This window comes from Pelobates fuscus, chromosome 11 (genome assembly GCF_036172605.1).
Source record: "Pelobates fuscus isolate aPelFus1 chromosome 11, aPelFus1.pri, whole genome shotgun sequence".
Lineage (NCBI taxonomy): Eukaryota > Metazoa > Chordata > Amphibia > Anura > Pelobatidae > Pelobates > Pelobates fuscus.
In genome coordinates, this window is record NC_086327.1 from 127,950,054 (window position 1) to 127,968,623 (window position 18,570).

An 18,570-nucleotide genomic window follows, 5' to 3' on the forward strand; every position below is an offset into this window, starting at 1 on the left:
CCCTATGCATATTTAGATAGATGGAGGTTTTTATTTCCAACCCTGCATTAAGCTGTAATGGTTCTGGTGATTATGGTGTGCCTTTAACTAATAATACCCTAATAAATATAGTTACAATTCTTTCTTTTTGTGTGTGTATGTTTGCTGATTCCCAAGGCTCCACTGAACTCTCTAAAGCAAATGCAAGTTTTCTCAGACTACATAGATAATCATAAACTCTGAACAATATTACCTTAATACCTGCACTTGTGATTTGGAAAGATTGCAATATTTTTAATAGCAACTATTTGTAAGAGTCAGTAGAACATATCTCAACCTAATCTCACCTTCTCCTTGATGGGGGCTTTAAATCAATTAAACTGAAAGTCCAGAAGACACCATTTAACCATACTTCCTTGCAACCCCTTTACCTGTAGTGAGAGAGGATGGCTGGCCAGGTCCTATTACAGTACAAAACATAAACAACATTTTATTATTATTATTTCTTATCATTTTAGCAAACAATGCTATGAATCAGATGAACACACTTTGATTCCTTGAATTAACCTCTGAATCGACTTTATTAACAATCTGTCAAATTTGAGGAGTTGTTTGAAAACCTATAATCTACTTGGAGTTTAGTTAATAACCTTGTCTCTAATCAATCCAATTAATGACTTAGTATATTAATAATTTTCAGCGTTTCGCAACTCTCTGTTCAGTGGAAAAAAAAATCATTAAAAAATATATGTTTGACAATTAATCCCTTCTCTATAATTTAAGTAAATTTTTTCCTTCACAGATTTTGTGACTTTTTGAGAGCAAATGTCCATGCATATCTTGGCTGGAATACAATTTACTTTTTAACTACATAGGAATGTATGCCTAACTGTTAATGAATAACCATTTCCAAGAAACAAATTGTTTATTTTCTGTGAATTATTTTTTTATTCATAGCTGAAGAAACGTAAGAGCTAAGATTAATTTATCTAATTGAAAGCAATGATTTCAGAAATTAAAGCAACATACCTATAATGCAAAATACGTACCATCTTTTATAGTTCCTAAAATTACAGGGCTTTACAGACAAGAGTTGCCATGAGCAGACCCTCACAGAAATGGAGGAGGCTTATTGCATAACCCCTTAACAAGCACCATGAGTGTCGTCAGGGAGGGGACTGACCATGTCTAGAGCTCAAAGTGTGTGCTCAAAAAGCCCAAGGTGTACATTTTTCCATTTATTACTGGTAGCCCTAAGTCTCACCCCAAGTCTCATCCCGAGAACGGTTCTGGAAAATGATTTAGATGAACCAAAAGTGCATGAAAATGGGCCAAACAGTGTACTACAAAATGTATACACAATATGAATATTTGGTTCACTGATCAAGTGAGAAGAATTGACCACTAATGGAAAATAAAGTAGGAGCAGTAAAAAAATCTATACTTTTATGTTATATATTTATTAAATATATAAATGTGCATTGTTTTATCACTCCCCCTTTTTTTTTTTTATAATTTGTACTTTATTTAAATTTTAATTTTCAAGTAGGGAAGGGATACAGAAAGGAAGAGGGAAGGGGGGGGAGTGGGGGAAATATACATCCATAGTATAATCAGTACAGTACATATACCACGTGAAATTGTGTCATTATACAAGCATACCAGTTTGTGGTTTTAGATTCATTAGAATACCAGGGTTCGGGGGGCGCGGAGCCTAGCATCTGAACGGAGCGGTTGTGCTGCACCTCAGCTCCTGCCAAACACAGCACAAATTGGGGTATTTACCCCCAAAAAACGGCACAAAAGCATGCAGGAGAGGTGCCATTAAGCAGGGAACACCCGGGTGACACTTGGGTGCTAACACAAAACGTGTGACTCATCGAGAACCTGCATTACCACCCGAGGCCTACCAGGGCAGTGGAGAGACGGCCGCTCACCACGCTGCTGACCTGAGCATGGACTCCCAGGAGTTCCCGACCCCTAGCTCCCCCCCCCCTTTGGACCGATGGGGGTCATCTCGGTCCGGCATGGGCATTGAGAGAGACAGACGAAGCCCACAACCGCGGCTCACGGGAAAGCAACAAAAAAGATATCAAGCACATGGCCAGCACAAGATGGCGGCGATGAGCGAGAGAAACTGCCTTCAAGGAACAGAGAATAGCAGCAATATTCAGCAACGACTGGATGCAGCCTTCGACCAATTCTGGACCAAGCTATGGCACCTGCTGAACATGCCTCAGTTAAACCCGCAAGCACCACCACCCCAGGGCGTGCGGAACCAAGGGCACTGGGAGCAGACAGGCACACCGGTGAAACGCATGAGAATAAAGGGGCGGCATGAAGGTGAGCCACAACACACGCCACCCGACGCCATGCCCCCTAAGCAACACTCAGTCTCACCGAGAACCCACACCCATAAGCACCCCAGACCTACTTCCCAGGCTCCCCGCTTGCAGAAAGGCAAAAGAAGTCCGACCGCACAAAAAAAAGCTCCCTATCCGGGTGCCCGGAGAACATGGCGCCTACGCAAATCCGCCCACTTTCCTCACCAGGGCCTCACCACAGCCCGACCGGGCAGAGACCGACCCCTTGCGACTAACTACCCAGGGAGGAAAAGAAACGCACCACAGAGCCGACCACAGGCTCTGAGAAGCACCCACTCGCCTAGCCCACGTCCTTGGAAGCTACTACCGACCACCAAGACCACCCGGGATCTCGCCTACAGCAATGAGAGCAGCTGGAGCGGAGGGACATACACAGGGGTCCCCGCGCAGGCCTGGGGCCGGCGGAGCGACCAAATCTGGAGTAAGCCGGACAGGGGGACCGAGATGCCCGAACATAGGATGAACTGTCCACGATGGCTTGTACGGGGTATTGGTTGAAGACCACTAACACCGCCTCCCTCTGCGCCTCCTATGTTGCCTGGCAAACGGACTGACATGTGACAAACCTCATGTGAACCCTAACAGTTCTTATCAAGCTGGTGGTTTCTATTTGATATCCCATAACCTAGAAAGCAATGTTAACTTGATAATTTTCTCTTGTGTCTTAGGCCTCATTGTATTGTTTAGCCTGGCCTGTTGGTAGATAATAGTTATATGCCTCACGCAATCCTGCCGACAAACCATGCCATAATATACGGCAAACCAAGCCAAGATATAAGCCTAATTTGTAAAAGCATAGCAGCTCTATTAAAGTCTATTGCAATGATTAAGATAGTATGTAACCTTATATAAAGTGCTAGCTGCATTAAGACGACCAATTTAGCAATGTTAAGCTCTAATAATCGATTGTTTTTTTATTATTATTTGCCTCCTCTACTATAACTTCGATGTTTTAACTGTTTAGTTAAGCTGGATGAAAAACTCAGAAAAATGTGCATATTCTCAAGCAACTGTCTAACGTGTATTGATCTTGTTATACGCTGTTGTGGCGATCGTTAACATCATGTACCCACCTGCACAACCAAAATAAAGAATCAAAAAAAAAAAAAAAGATGCAGATCTCTTGTCTGCAGCCTTTGCAAAAAAAAAAAAAAAAAAAAAAGAATACCAGGGTTCGGTAGAATTACCAGGGTCATTAGAGACCTAAGGGTTTTAGGAACTTAGGAATTCTCCTCCATGTCTGGGTATAGTGCTCGTAGTCTAGCAGCCCACCCCGTTTGTATATAATAAGAGATAGATGGATGTAGGCCTGCATTGTGTATAGAGAAGTGGCATGTCCAAGGGACCCCCATTCCTTTCGGAATGGGTTTTTCCACCTAGGTTTGTAGCCTGCAATATTTTAGTCTAGTGACCGTCATTCGTGATGGTATTGCATCCCCTTATCAGGTGCTGTAAGATTGTACCAATGCTTCTAAGAGCAGTACATGTTGACATCCCGTATATTCACAACATAACAGGTCATAGCGAGTGAGATTTCTGCGTATTGTGTTCACTTATTGGCCATATGTGCGTATACGTTAGATACATTGAATCCGATCTCTCGGTATACTTAATTGCTATCGTTGGATCAATTCTCTAGGACTAAGTGTAAATCTAGAAAGAACTCATAGTCATATGTTGTGATCCATCCTAGCATTTCTTAGGGAGGAGAGCGGATATAAGATTACCTCGTGCTCAATGAGAAGGTAGTGTACTTTGTAAACGCTTTGTCATATCTAGATTTTCCCATTTTTGCCAGTTCGATCGTGCTATATAGGTCTGTTTGGGTGTGGTGGCAGATATTATTTCATACCTGAGAAATTGTCTGGTTTTATGCCATATCAAAACGGGAGTTGGGCAACCAGATTTTTTCCAATGAGCTGCAATTACACTCCTTGTGGCTAATATTGTCATCAGCAGTATGTGAGTGGTCTCACGGGACATTTCACCTGGGAGTAAGAGGAAAAGGGCCAGTGTGGGCGTAAGTGGTGGAAGGTTAATCCCCAGTAGTTCCCATATGTGTTGCGTTTTGTCCCATAGTGGTTTCACCTCTGGACACTCCCACCAGATATGGGTCATTGTTCCCTTATCTTTGTCGCACCTCCAACATGTAGGTGAAGATTGGGGAAATATTTTTTGAATTTTGTCAGTTGTGATGCCTTTCAAGGCTTGGAGTGAGGTCAACCATTGTTTGTCTGTAGGACAATGAGTGCATTCTTCTTCCCATTTTGTTTGGTATTTATATTTTGATTGAGGAACTTGATGTAGGAGTAGGGAATAGCAGCTTGTGAGTGTTTTATTCCTGACCGGAGTATAATGACAGCGGTTGTACAGAAGTAAGTGTTTTGAGTCTGTAGTATTGCTTACAGATTGAGTAGATGTGGGCGCTACCCTGTCGGAGATCAAACTCTTTAGTTGGATGTATGGGAAAATAAAAGATGAGGGTAGTCTGTATTGTGCTCTCAGTTCTGGGAATGGCATTAGAGATCCCTGTTTACATAGATCTGCAATTCGGGAGATCCCCATTTCCCCCCATTTACTTAGGGATAGCCATGGGGACACCAAGTTCAAAGATGTGATAGGTGCCCATAGGGAAAATGTAGTGTCATTTCCACTGGATCGGTGGAGGTAGTCCCATGCTTGGATGGTGTATTTAGTGAGTGGTAATAATGGTTTGCGCTTGTCCCTGAGGTGTTTGGAAGTCCACATATAATCAAGTACTGAGCCTTTAGGGTCATACCCATTTTCAATGTCGACCCATTGTAACGTGTGTTTGGGGGCATGAAGTTTCACGGCATGTTCTAATATAGCTGCTCTATGATAAGCTGCTATATTGGGGAATCCCAATCCCCCTTCTTTGCTGGGGGATTGTATAAGGATTAAGGGCAACCTGGGTTTTTTATTGTCCCATATGTACTTTGTCAATATGGATTGTATTTGTTTAAGTAACGTAGGTGATATGGGAATTGGCAGCATTCGAAATATGTACAATAGTTTTGGTAAGACCATCATCTTGATGGTATTTATCCGGCCTAACCAGGATATCATAACATCTTTCCATTTATGTAGTATCAGTTTACAAGTTTGCGGTATAGTGGAAAAGTTGCAAGTACTAATGTTTCTAAGTGTGCCTGAGATTTTTACCCCTAGATATGTGAGGAAAGTCTGTCTCCAATCGAACGTGTATTTGTGTTTCAAGTTGGTAACTTCTGTAGACGGGAGACGTATGGGTAGAGCCTGGGTTTTTGTTTGGTTAAGCTTGTAATAGGAAATTTGACTATATTCCTCTAGGGTGTGTAGAAGATGTGGCAGTGATAGGTCAGGTCGTGACATGGATATGAGTATGTCATCCGCGGACATTGACAATTTATATTCTGTGTTATGAATGGTTATACCCTTTATATTAGCGTGTGATCTGATTTTGTACGCCAATGGTTCTAGGGACAGCACAAATAGTAGGGGGGACAACGGGCAACCTTGGCGAGTGCCATTAGTAATATAAAAAGGGTTTGAGATGAATCCTGCGTTGGAGACTCTGGCAGATGGGGTAGAATATAGCGTCATAACGCCCTTGATAAATTCCTCAGGGAATCCGAATTTGAGTAACACTTGGGTCATGTATTCCCAATTAAGTCTATCGAAGGCCTTCACTGCGTCCAGCGCCAAGAGAAGGCCTTCCATATTGTGCGTGTCCATGTGAGCGAGAATATCCAGTATTTTCCTCGTGTTGTCCGAGCCTTGTCTAGTTTTGATGAATCCTGATTGATCATTATGTATTATTCGTGAAAGAATGGGTGAGAGACGGTCCGCAATTATTTTGGCGTATATTTTGGTGTCACAATTAAGTAATGATATGGGTCTAAAGTTTTGGCAAAGTGTCGCTGGTTTGCTCGGTTTGGGGAGTGTCGAGATGTTCGCTTGGAGCATTTCCGATGGCATCTCCCCAGTGAAGAAGCAGTGGTTGATAAATTCGGCGAAGTGCGAGGCTAATGTGTCGGAGAAAGTCAGATAATATAAGTTGGTAAAACCGTCTGGTCCTGGTGCTTTGTGGGGGGGTAATTTCTTAATTGCGTTTTTCAGTTCTTCTACTGAGAATGGTTTAGTGAGTGTTTCTAATTCTGCTTGAGTTAATGTAGGGAGATGTATCGACTTGAGGTAGTCCTGTATTTGTGTTTTCGAAGGTGTGTATGTGTTCTCGTCAGTGACGAGGTTGTAAAGGGAACTGTAGTATTTTGCGAACGTTTCGACAATGTCTTGTGGGTTCAGGATTTTGGTTTTATCTGATCGTAGTAAATAGGCAACTCTAGAGTTAGCCATCCGAGATTTTAACTTAGACACCAGGATCGCTCCTGCTTTATTTCCGTGTGCGAAGAAATTGTGTTTGTATTTCTGTAGTAAAAAATTTGTCTTGTCTAAATCTAGTTCTTGAAGTTGGTTTTGTAAGTGCCTGAGTCGTACGTAAAGGTCCGGGGACGCATTCACTTTGTTAGTGTGTGTCAGTACTTTTATTTGTTGGATGAGGTCGGCATACTTTTTACATCTTTTTTTGTTATCAAAGCTAGCCATTTTTATAAACAGGCCTCTGAGCACTGCTTTGTGAGCTTGCCAAATTATTGGGGTGGATGTATAATCCGTGGAATTAGTTTGGAAGTAGATTTCCATTTCTGTTTTGATTTGTGCGACAATGTCAGGATCCCTCAGTAAGGAATCATTTAATCTCCATGAGCCCCCCCCCTTTGTTGGGGTAATGGGTTGAGATGGTGAGCGTGATTGGGGCATGGTCAGACCAAGTCATAAGACCGATTTTTGTGTCTTGAATGCGGGGTAATCACTCCCCCTTTTTTGAGTCACTTCTCACTTGATCTGTAAATACAATTAATATTTAGTGTCTGTCCCCTAATCATCAATCATCTTTATTCCTATCAATCATCTGTTTTACTTATGATTGAATTTTTTCGTGATTTTCGTGATTCTGTCATAAGTCATTTGGAGCTATGGAATTTAGATGACCCGTCAAACACCCAAAATTTGGACCAATCACAATTATTTTAAAAACTGAATGCACAAGTCTAGTTGATAGATATAAAAGATGGCTCTAGTCAAATGAACTACCAATCTGGATATCATTAGTTACTCTGGGGAGATAGGCAGGACAGAGGGTACTCTCTGCATCATAACATTTGCAATGATGCAAAAGTTATTATGTAGCTTATAACGTTCTTTAACCCCTTAAGGATACAACTTCTGGAATAAAAGAGAATTGCGATGGAATATTTCTGTCATGTGTCCCTAAGGGGTTAAAGCTGGACTTCTCTTTGGTCAGATAAAATATCTCACTGATGGTAACTGTCAGTATTGGAGTTTCTACAGTAATGTATATTGTGATGAAATACCCCTACTATTACATTTCATTTAACATAAGCTCCAATGAAGAATCCTAATTATTACTTGTATTGTTTTTGCAAGTTACAACTGTTGGACATCTTATACCTGGTTACTTTGTATGTATGCATACTCAGAGATATCTTCCTTCCTGGTCAAATTGGCGTGGGAAAAGGGTGGTCTCAGGTAAAAGAGAGCTCAACACAGATGTAGCTAGGGCCACAACTATTGTAATCGAAGGTCCAGGTACATCTGGAGATAATAATGATAATAATGGGCAAGGAACTACCAAAGTTAAAAGTCACTGCTCCCCTCCTGGAGAAACCAGCACTGTTGATTATTTCACCTTAATGCTCATCTTACTCTTCTTTCAGAATTCTTATATTGGAAGTAGTACAGAGCATGTACGTTCTAAGAACTCATTAGTGTTGTGGAAATGAGATATTATCCTGATTTCTTAAACTAGTAAAATGTCTATTTACTTTATATATATTCTCAATCAGCATTTATCGTTTTATATGATTCACTTAAAATGGCCGCTAGGGCCAGGGAGTTTCCCTTAGTCATCGAATAATACCCTCACTAACAAGATGGCGCTGGAATCTGGGGGAGACCCGCATGATGCCAGTGACATCACACCTGGTAGGACGAGCAATAAATCAACCACTTAACCCCTAACCAATTATTGATGTATAAATGAATGTTATCTCTGACAATGCTATGATGTATTTCTTGCTTTATAAGGGGCATGCCTGCACCTCTAATAAACATTCCTCAAGTTCTTCATTAACCTGAAACTTGTGTCTGGTGTGAATTACTTCAGGGAGCGTGCATGCATTGTTTCTTAATTTGGCCAGGGGCAAATACACAAAATAATCAATTTATTGATTGATTTCCACTTCATTTGGCGCCCAACGTGGGGCCCCAGAATCGCCGGTTCGGAGAGCCGGAAACCAACGGACCGGAGCGGACCTCCGGAAAGTGGGACAACCAGAGCCTGATCACCTCCAGAATACAGCCGTTGCCTGTATTCTCCTGTTTTGTGCCGGTCTGCCTCCGTGTCCACTTCCAGAAGGCTACAAGACAGGTAAATTATTTTCCGGAGCCTCTTTTAACGAACTTGTCGATTGTTTATCTGCCTCCTGAATGTATGTATGCACGTGTGTGACGGCATGTACGTTCTAAGAACTCATTAGCATAGGCCCACAGTACAATTTATACATACATGTTGATCAAGTGACTATGTGACAGATAATGAATAGATGGGCATTGGAAAGCTTCATTTCTCCATAAAAATAAACCATGAAGGTTTGGAATAAGAGGAAGTATAAAGCTCAAATCTTGTTGAGACAAGGTTCACTAACCTTCTTCCAGTAATTTATTTTTAACCTTTTAAATACTACACATGCAGATGTGAGGGTAATGAAGTTATGTTGCTGAGACCCTGTGGAACCCCCATTTTTTTATTACATTTACTTTGTTTATTTATCACAGGCAAAAAGTCGATAAGCCATAACTTCTCAGCGTGCCGACTATGAGAAAGCTTAGCTTTTGGCATTAGCTTGTTATCCATAATTTGTTGTTATGTTTTGTCAACTGATGATACCCAGAAACCCGGTCTTACATGTACATGTAGCTAGAACAAGCAGCATTCCATGTAGTTAAAATACAGATATATTGTTACAAACAAAATTTGATCCAACTAAATATAAGTGATTTACACAAAAAAGACTGCACACTTCCACAATTGAAACAAAAGCCCCAATGGTGCAATCAAGGACCAAGGTTGGCAAAGTCCCTCATGAAATCAATATGAAAATCTTTTGAGCACTTAAAAATTTGGGTTGCTCAAATCTGTTATTTTAACACCAATAAAATATTGGTGACCAAATGGTTCATTTTGGTGAAAAAAACCAAAACTCAAGATATAATATTTCAAGTTATTTTTTTTTTATTAGTAAAAGTTTGTATTTCAGAAGGATGAATTAAGATGAGGCTGTACTGAGAATCATTAATAATACCATAGCCTAGCTGTAGTATAATGAGTAATATTATACATGATTTAAAAAAAAAAAAAAAAGGTAAAATTATAGCACATTAATACAGGTAGTGTTTTTTTGCAGGTGATATAAGAGACAACAAACTGTACAGCTAGTAACAAGTTCAATCGCAGCTGCTGCTTTTCATGCAATTCATTAATGTTTATATTCATTGCCTAGAGCAGGGGTCCTCAAACTCCGGCCCCCCAGATGTCGCTGAACTACAACTACCATGATTCTTTGAATTACATAGATAGCCAGAGAATTATGGGAGTTGTAGTTCAGCAACATCTGGGGGGCAGGAGTTTGAGGACCCCTGGCCTAGAGACACTAAGTATGTGAATATGCCCATTTCTTATATGAAGTGTATTTAAAAGCAGGTAGTTACAACAAGTATGGGTTTTCTAGGGTAATTTTGCCATCACACCTGTTCACTAAGTAGCTTACACCACTGGCTCCAAAACAGGAGTGGAGACTACTCAAAACTATAAATGTATATCTTCTGTGTGCTGATTCCACCTATAGTGGGAGAAGCAGGACAAAAAAAAAATAAACATTTTCATTTAGACAACCGTATTTATTAAATTGTGTATCTTTTATTTAGCTTAAAGGGAAACTCCAGTGCCAGGAAAACAATCCGTTCTCTTTGCACTGCAGGTCCCCTCTCCCTCCCACCCCCCAACACCGGTTGCTGAAGGGGGGAAAACCCCTTCAGTAACTTACCAGAGGCAGCGACGATGTCCCACGTCGCTGCTTCTCCCTCCGCCGCTCCTCCTCTGTATTACATCAGCTGGTGCGCGAGACTGATCCCGCCCACTGGCCGGGGAGACATAATGCGCATGCGCGGCAATGCCACACATGCGCATTAGCACACCCCATAGGAAAGCATTGAAAATGCATTTCACTGCTTTCCTATGGGCAAATGAGCGACGCTGGAGGTTCTCACACAGCGTGAGGACGTTCAGCGATGCTCTAGCACAGGTTTCCTGTGCTATGATCCAGGAAGTGCCCTCTAGTGGCTGTCTAGTAGACAGCCACTAGAGGAGGAGAGAACCCTGCAAGGTAATTATTGCAGTTTATAAAAAACTGCAATAATTACAGTTGCAGGGTTAAGAGTAGTGGGAGTTGGCACCCAGACCACTCCAATGGGCAGAAGTGGTCTGGGTGCCTTGAGTGTCCCTTTAATCCTGCATTATGTAAATATAATAAGAAAAGTCAGGAACTTGTTATTTTAAAACAGGATATCCACTGAATAATATTTTAAATCGGAAAGTTCTGAGCGCTTAGCATTGGTACTGAAGTTTCTTCTTGGGTTAACTTCGCCTTGGTTGCCAGGATAAACACGAAGTGTTGAGCATCTAGAAGCGAACTTTCTGCTTTTCTCTCAAGAGCTTCAAAACATTCTATTGTGTAACCTTCATCAGTTAGAGCCTGGCGTAAAAAAGGCTCATCTGCTGTCAAAACGTGGCACCTGTGTTCACCGACCTGATAAAAAGTGGCGTTTAAAGCCCCAAATAATATAAGGTGACCTCCAGGTTTCAGTAAAGAGGATAATTTTCCCAGATTTTGGCGATAGCTTTCATGGTCTTTGCTCACCACGTCTAAGCCCCCCGCAATAAGCAGGCAGTCAGTTTTCGGTAGAATCACAGGATCTGTAATATTTTCCTTTGCAAGGTCACATTTCACTATGCGCTTAATAGTCTTTTTTAGCATGTGTTCTTGTTCCAGCCAGTGAACCCTGCAAAATACAAATAAAACACTGATGAAACAACGAAATTGTTAGGAAATTGAATTCCCAGTTACTTATCCTACATGGAGAAATGATAGCATATTTTTTAAAGTAGGTATGCTCTACTTTTGTTTTTTATCAGCTAGAATGTGCATTTGCCAGTGCCATGCCTCAATAACCTCACAAAGCACTCAAAGGGGCATTCTGTTTATATACTGTCACACAGAGATGGAAGAAGAAAGAGAGAGAGAGAAAAATGTCTTAATCCAAACAAATAAAAATCGTAAGTTCTTTAGGGCAGCCTTGTTTAGGGTTTTACATCCTAGTGACGGTCATCCTTGGCACTGTAGAAATTTTTAAACTACAATGATAACATCCCATGATGCTCAGCAAAATGAGAAATCTGTTTTGAAAAAGTTAGGTATTACTGAGCTATATTAAATATACAGTATATACTCGAGTATAAGCCGACCCGAATATAAGCCGAGGCCCCTAATTTTACCCCAAAAAACTGGGAAAACTTATTGACTCTAATATAAGACTAGGGTGGGAAATGCAGCAGCTACTGGTACATTTCTAAATAAAATTAGATCCTAAAAAAATTATATTAATTGAATATTTATTTACAGTGTGTGTATATAATGAATGCAGTGTGTGTGTATATGAATGCAGTGTGTGTGTGTGTGAATGCAGTGTGTGTGTATGAGTGCAGTGTGTGTGTATGAGTGCAGTGTGTATGAGTGCAGTGTGTATGACTGCAGTGTGTGTGTATGAGTGCAGTGTGTATGTATGAATGCAGTGTGTGTGTATGAGTGCAGTGTGTATGAGTGCAGTGTGTATGAGTGAGTGCAGTGTGTGTATGAGTGCAGTGTGTGTATGAGTGCAGTGTGTGTGTGTATGAGTGCAGTGTGTGTATGAGTGCAGTGTGTATGAGTGCAGTGTGTATGAGTGCAGTGAGTGTATGACTGCAGTGTGTGTGTGTGTGTGTGAGTGCAATGTGTGTATGAGTGCAGTGTGTATGTATGAAGGCAGTGTGTGTGTATGAGTGCAGTGTGTGTGTATGAGTGCAGTGTGTGTATGAGTGCAGTGTGTATGAGTGCAGTGTGTATGACTGCAGTGTGTGTGTGTATGAGTGCAGTGTGTATGTATGAATGCAGTGTGTGTGTATGAGTGCAGTGTGTATGAGTGCAGTGTGTATGAGTGAGTGCAGTGTGTGTATGAGTGCAGTGTGTGTATGAGTGCAGTGTGTGTGTGTATGAGTGCAGTGTGTGTATGAGTGCAGTGTGTATGAGTGCAGTGTGTATGAGTGCAGTGAGTGTATGACTGCAGTGTGTGTGTGTGTGTGTGTGTGAGTGCAATGTGTGTATGAGTGCAGTGTGTATGTATGAATGCAGTGTGTGTGTATGAGTGCAGTATGTGTGTATGAGTGCAGTGTGTGTATGAGTGTTGTGTGTGCAGTGTGTATGTATGAGTGCAGTGTGTGTGTGTATGAATGCAGTGTGTGTGTGTATGAGTGCAGTGTGTGTATGAGTGCAGTGTGTGTATGAGTGCAGTGTGTGTGTGAATGCAGTGTGTGTGTGTATGAGTGCAGTGTGTGTGTGTGTGATGCAGAGTGTGATGCAGAGCCTTGGTGGGGGGTGGGCATTTTTAATATTTTTATTATTATTATTATTTTAATTTTTTTTTTGTTATATTATTATTTATTTATTTTTATTATTATTTTTATTATTATTTTATTATTATTATTATTATTTTTTTTCGTCCATGTATCAAGCAGGAAGGGGGGCTCTCCTTCCCTGGTGGTCAAGTGGCATTGGCAGTTCAGTGGTGGGGGAGCGGGGCTGGCAGAGAGCACTTACCTCTCCTGCAGCTCCTGTCAGCTCCCTTCTCCTCTGCGCCGGTCCGTGCAGCTCTTCTGTCAGCTCACACTGTAAGTCTCGTGAGAGCCACACTATGACCCCGCGGCTCTCGCGAGACTTACACTGGGAGCTGAAAGAGGTGCTGAACGGACCGCCGCGGAGGAGGAGAGAGCTGACATGAGCTGCAGGAGAGTTAAGTAACCGCACACAGCCCCATTGTCTGTATTATGTCAATCTAAATTGCCATAATACAGACAGTGACTCGAGTATAAGCCGAGTTGGGGTTTTTCAGCACAAAAAATGTGCCGAAAAACTAGGCTTATACTCGAGTATATACGGTATGTAGTTTACATTTTATATTTAAAGTAGACTTTTACATTATAGCTTTTATGAGATTAACAGTGTTAACAATTTGGAGGACATTTGATATATACTCAACCTGTTGCCTCCCAACTCTGTTATGAACTGTGATGCATGAGACCAATCAAAAGCTTCCGTTTCGGTGTTCAACCATTTCTCCATTTCCTGGACACATTCCTCATTAAATTCTAATATGATGATGTTTTTAAAAAATGTGCAGATTGGTAACAGATGATGAATGATTGGGCCCAGAGTGACATCAATCAAGGTGTCACCACCAATAAGACCTGCAGAATAAAATCCAAAATGAGCAAATAATTATGATATATTTTGTTTTATTCAATATGTATACTGGCATATGTTTTCTAGGCTAGGAAAAAGGCTGCATTTTGGAATTGTATATGTATTAGATGATAAAAATGTATCTGCATACCCCTGCATTCATCCTTCTGATTGGCTGCTCATTTTGAATGTTATTAATTAAGTGCTAAAATAATTGTTTTTGTACAAGGCGCAGGACTCAAATGTAAAGTAGTATACATTTCCACAATGGTAAATTAATTATAAAGAGAAACAAACAGATAATGGGATACTTACAACCTACCGTGTGTTTTAGTGATAATTCTGTTCGTCAAAACCAACGTAAACTCCAGGGACGTCATCCTGCGTTGTGCCACTTCACGGGTCAAAATTAACATAATGTCGGCAATACGGGGTAAAACTCCCCTGGACTTTGAAAGTACACAATTACTATTCTTCCAAGACCTGTCTAGAGCCACGCTCCAATGGCGCCGCACATTGAACCACCTCACAAGCCAATTGCGCACCGCTGGGGTGCAGTACAGATGGGGCACACCCAGACTCCTCCTGATCACCCACAATGGCACAACTCACAAGATCTCATCGGACAAAGAAGCCCCTGCTTTACTCACCAAGCTGGGACTACCAGGCAGTGGCCACAATGCAAGAACCCCTGCACAGACATGGGACCCAGACAACATAATACCATTCACCCCGCGAACAGCCCCGCGAACAGCGGAACCAGCAGACCGAGTCACCTGACGGGCCACGGCACAAGAGAACCTTCCAAACTCCACGCAGATCTCGAGGAAGGACAGCGATGCTTTTGATACTGTTGACTCTTATTTTCTGTTCTTTTGACCTTAGTAATTTTCTCGCATTTACTTAAGTACTGGGGATCCTGGCTGCTAAATTAGCTGGTACCCAGTCTCCCAAAGCCCTCCCACCTGAACCCACCACGACCTATTTATTCACCTTGAATTTGACTGTGGTCTCGCCACACGACCTTGAGTTAGTCTGCACAACCTTACCTCATCTTAAGATGACATCCTAGCCCATATATTCCCTTGAACCACCACGATTCGTACAGCTCCCCAGACTAACATACTCACCTGATTATCCTGCTCAATGTTACACATAACTAACCAAACACGCACACTCCTGAACTGCCAAATCTGGCAACTTAGACACACAACCCTGATTCATCCTTATACCTGTCTTGCTGATGAACACATCTTAGTTGAATGTTTAACCACGATACAGAAAAACAAAATGTGCGAAAACCTCAAACTGTCACAATGCTTGACTACTGGTACTGGTTAAATGTTTTTATGCCTGCTGTTGTGGCAGAACACACATGTATGTAACCATAAGCACATTGCAAAAATAAAGAATTATAAAAAAAAAAAATGGCTAACAGTGATTAATCAAAGCTGTCTACCCACCAGCACAAACACAGTAGACATGCAGTGACATGCACTGTTACACTCACAATAATATGCACACAATGACACACACACACACAGGCAGAGTATACACACACTTTGGTATACACAGTTAGACAAAGTATATACACAATGACAAACATTTAGACAACAGTATGCATACAGTGCAATACACACAGTTAGACAATGACCCACTGCTATACAAATACTCATTCAGACAGTATACATACATTCTGCAACACAGGCAGTCAGACACATTGTAAGTATTTTATTACTGATTTAAGGAATTTTCCCCTTCCAAATGCTTTTTTTTTCTATCACTCCCTAAGATGTTAAGTATTATCAGGTGACACAGTGTGCTGTGATGTCACACACTTATAATTAATTATGCAAAGTAGAATAGCTCTTTTTCTTTGCAACTGATCAATATTTAATGTATCAAACAGCAGATAATTAAAAAAAATATATTATGGGTGTATTTTTTTTCAAAATAAATGTACTCCCCCACATTTGAATTCATTGCTGACTGAAAGGCAGCCCCATGGAAATTCTGTGGGCACCTTGTCTGTACCCAACATTCTTCTGTAACCAATCTTTAAATTAGAGTTTTGATTTTAGGATTGACCGTGGTAGCACACCCATTAACAAAGCTGTCCTGAGATCAAAAGGTTGGCAGATCACGACTTGATTAAAGGATGTTTGTAAAATCAATCATGCTCATGAAACATAACATTACAATGATACATGTACTTACTGTACCTGAGAGCAATGCTTTGTGCATCTGTTTCATTGGAAACATTAACGTCTCTTCTTGTAGTGACTTGTCCATGTTCAAAGAGAAAAATGTATCAAGAAATACTCTTGACTTAAAGCCAGGCTCCTGGTATAGCTTTGATGAACCAACATCCATCTTGCCGGTCTGCTGTCACAGAGCTATGGGCTGCTGACTGGATTTAACTGCGTCTCTTTAAATCCTGTGCTATTGATTAAACTCATTTTTTTCATGACGTGCAAATATTTACCAGCCAATAATAGCTTACACAAATGGATGTTTCACACATTTTAATCTGTTAATGTTTTTTTTTTATTTTTTTTATTCAAGACATCTGAATCCTTTCCTATGGGAATATATATAATATGTAAAATCTCTCTCTCTCTCTCTCTCTCTCTCTCTCTCTCTCTCTCTCTCTCTCTCTATATATATATATATATATATATATATATATACATACACAGTATCACACAAAAGTGAGTAAATATTTTATTATATCTTTCATGTGACAACACTGAAGAAATGACACTCTGCTACAATGTAAAGTAGTAAGTGTACAGCCTGTATAACAGTGTAAATTTGCTGTCCCCTCAATATAACTGGGATTTGCTGTCCCCTCAAATGTCCAAATTGGGCCCAAAGTGTCAATATTTTGTGTGGCCACCATTATTTTCCAACACTGTCTTAACCCTCATGGGCATGGAGTTCACCAGAGCTTCACAGGTTGCCGCTGGAGTCCTCTTCCACTCCTCCATGACAACATCACTGAGCTAGTGGATGTTAAAGACCTTGCGCTCACCCACCTTCCGTTTGAGGATGTCCCACAGATGCTCAATAGGGTTTAGATCTGGAGGCATGCTTGGCCAGTCCATCACTTTTACCTTCACTTTCTTTAGCTGTTCTTAATTTCTCTCTCTGTATTTACATATGTTTATATGAAATTGTTGGAATATTTTCTTTACCTCTTAGCTGGATGAAGCTGCTTTGGTGCGTGGAGGTCTCAGGCACCATATTACCTTAAGGAGTCAAACATTAATGAAACGGTTTAATACCAATCTCTGGAAGATGGCGGTCAGTCTGGAAGTCTCTGAATGGGCTCTGCTGATCTGAAAATCTGAAAATGTTAGCTGTAGCTCTCAGTCTATCACTAGATCTCCATTTAAAAAAGTGAGTGAAAAAGGTTTGTGTCTTTTTCACTCGGTTTTCTAAATGCAGAGCTTGTGATAGGCTGCTTTAACTGTAAATACTGCATGTGGGTATTATATACAAATCCATACATTTGTTTTTTACATTCTGTTGCTATTTGCAGTAATTTGCACTGCTAGTAATGCAATCGAGGTCTTTTTTGTCACACATTTTGTAGGTAAGAAAAATGTAAACATTGCAAGATAAGGTATTCTGTATGCTTTATAAAACTTTTTATTCCCCAGTATTTTTCTAAAACTCAAATGAATAAAAAAATGTTTTGTAAATTTACATTATTTTAATTTGTGTGTTTGACTGAGCAGCAATTTGCCATTTTTATCATAGGTCTGTATGCTAAATATGCATCCCATGCTTAAACTATATATTTTGCTCAGTAGTGAAGGGGTCAAATCGATATATACTGATCAGTCACAACATTAAAACCACTTGCATGGCCAGCATTAAGTTCTTCAGCAATTTGAGCTACAGCAGCTTTTCTGTGTGATCAGACCAGATGGGCTAGCCTTCACTCACCATGTGCATCAATAAACCTTGAGCACCCATGACCCGGTTGTCCTTTCTTGCACCACTTTTGTAAGGTACTAACCACTGAATACCGGGAACACCCCTCAAGACTTGAGATGCTCTGACCCAGTCTAGCCATCACTATTTTGCCCTTGTCAAAGTTACTCAAGAAGAACTGTTCACTTACTGCCTAATATATGCCACCCCTGGACAGTTGCCATTGTAACAATACAATCAATGTTATTAACTTCACCTGTCGGTGGTTTTAACGTTATGACTGATTAGTGTATACTGTGTATGCATTTGTAGCATTGCATTTTCTCTCACTGTGTGGCCCAAGGTATGTTTTGATCTGCTTCATTTTATTATCTTCTATTATTTTTACATGCTATGTGTACTTTTCTCACATTAAAATATATGCAGCCTCAAGAGAAGATTTGTATATCAGAATTTACCTCCACTGCAGCTTCCCACAGTTCTTATCATCATTCATCTTCCAAAAGAACAAGAGCTGAGCTATTTCAGCCATTTTCTGTTCTCCAACTGACACACACACACACACACACATATAT

At 40.7% G+C, this 18,570-nt stretch overlaps 1 protein-coding gene across 1 annotated transcript; it reads right to left on the reverse strand.

Annotated features, from left to right (window-relative positions):
• Positions 1 to 10,850: 10,850 nt before the first annotated feature.
• On the reverse strand, positions 10,851 to 16,445 carry LOC134577325 (nicotinamide N-methyltransferase-like). Its single transcript, XM_063436029.1, has 3 exons — positions 16,276 to 16,445; positions 13,851 to 14,058; positions 10,851 to 11,561 (listed from the first exon to the last, which is right to left on the reverse strand). Exons 1-3 carry the CDS (start codon positions 16,424 to 16,426, stop codon positions 11,084 to 11,086), a joined length of 837 nt encoding a protein of 278 aa, XP_063292099.1. The 5' UTR covers positions 16,427 to 16,445; the 3' UTR covers positions 10,851 to 11,083.
• Positions 16,446 to 18,570: the final 2,125 nt, after the last annotated feature.

Excerpts from the sequence above, each read along its gene's own strand:
- LOC134577325 (XM_063436029.1), bottom strand. The coding sequence starts at position 16,426 with ATGGATGTTGGTTCATCAAAGCTATACCAGGAGCCTGGCTTTAAGTCA. Across the intron at positions 14,059-16,275 it reads GCACAAAGCATTGCTCTCAG|GTCTTATTGGTGGTGACACC; the intron begins GTACAGTAAGTA and ends TTTATTCTGCAG. Across the intron at positions 11,562-13,850 it reads ACAGAGTTGGGAGGCAACAG|GGTTCACTGGCTGGAACAAG; the intron begins GTTGAGTATATA and ends TGTATTTTGCAG.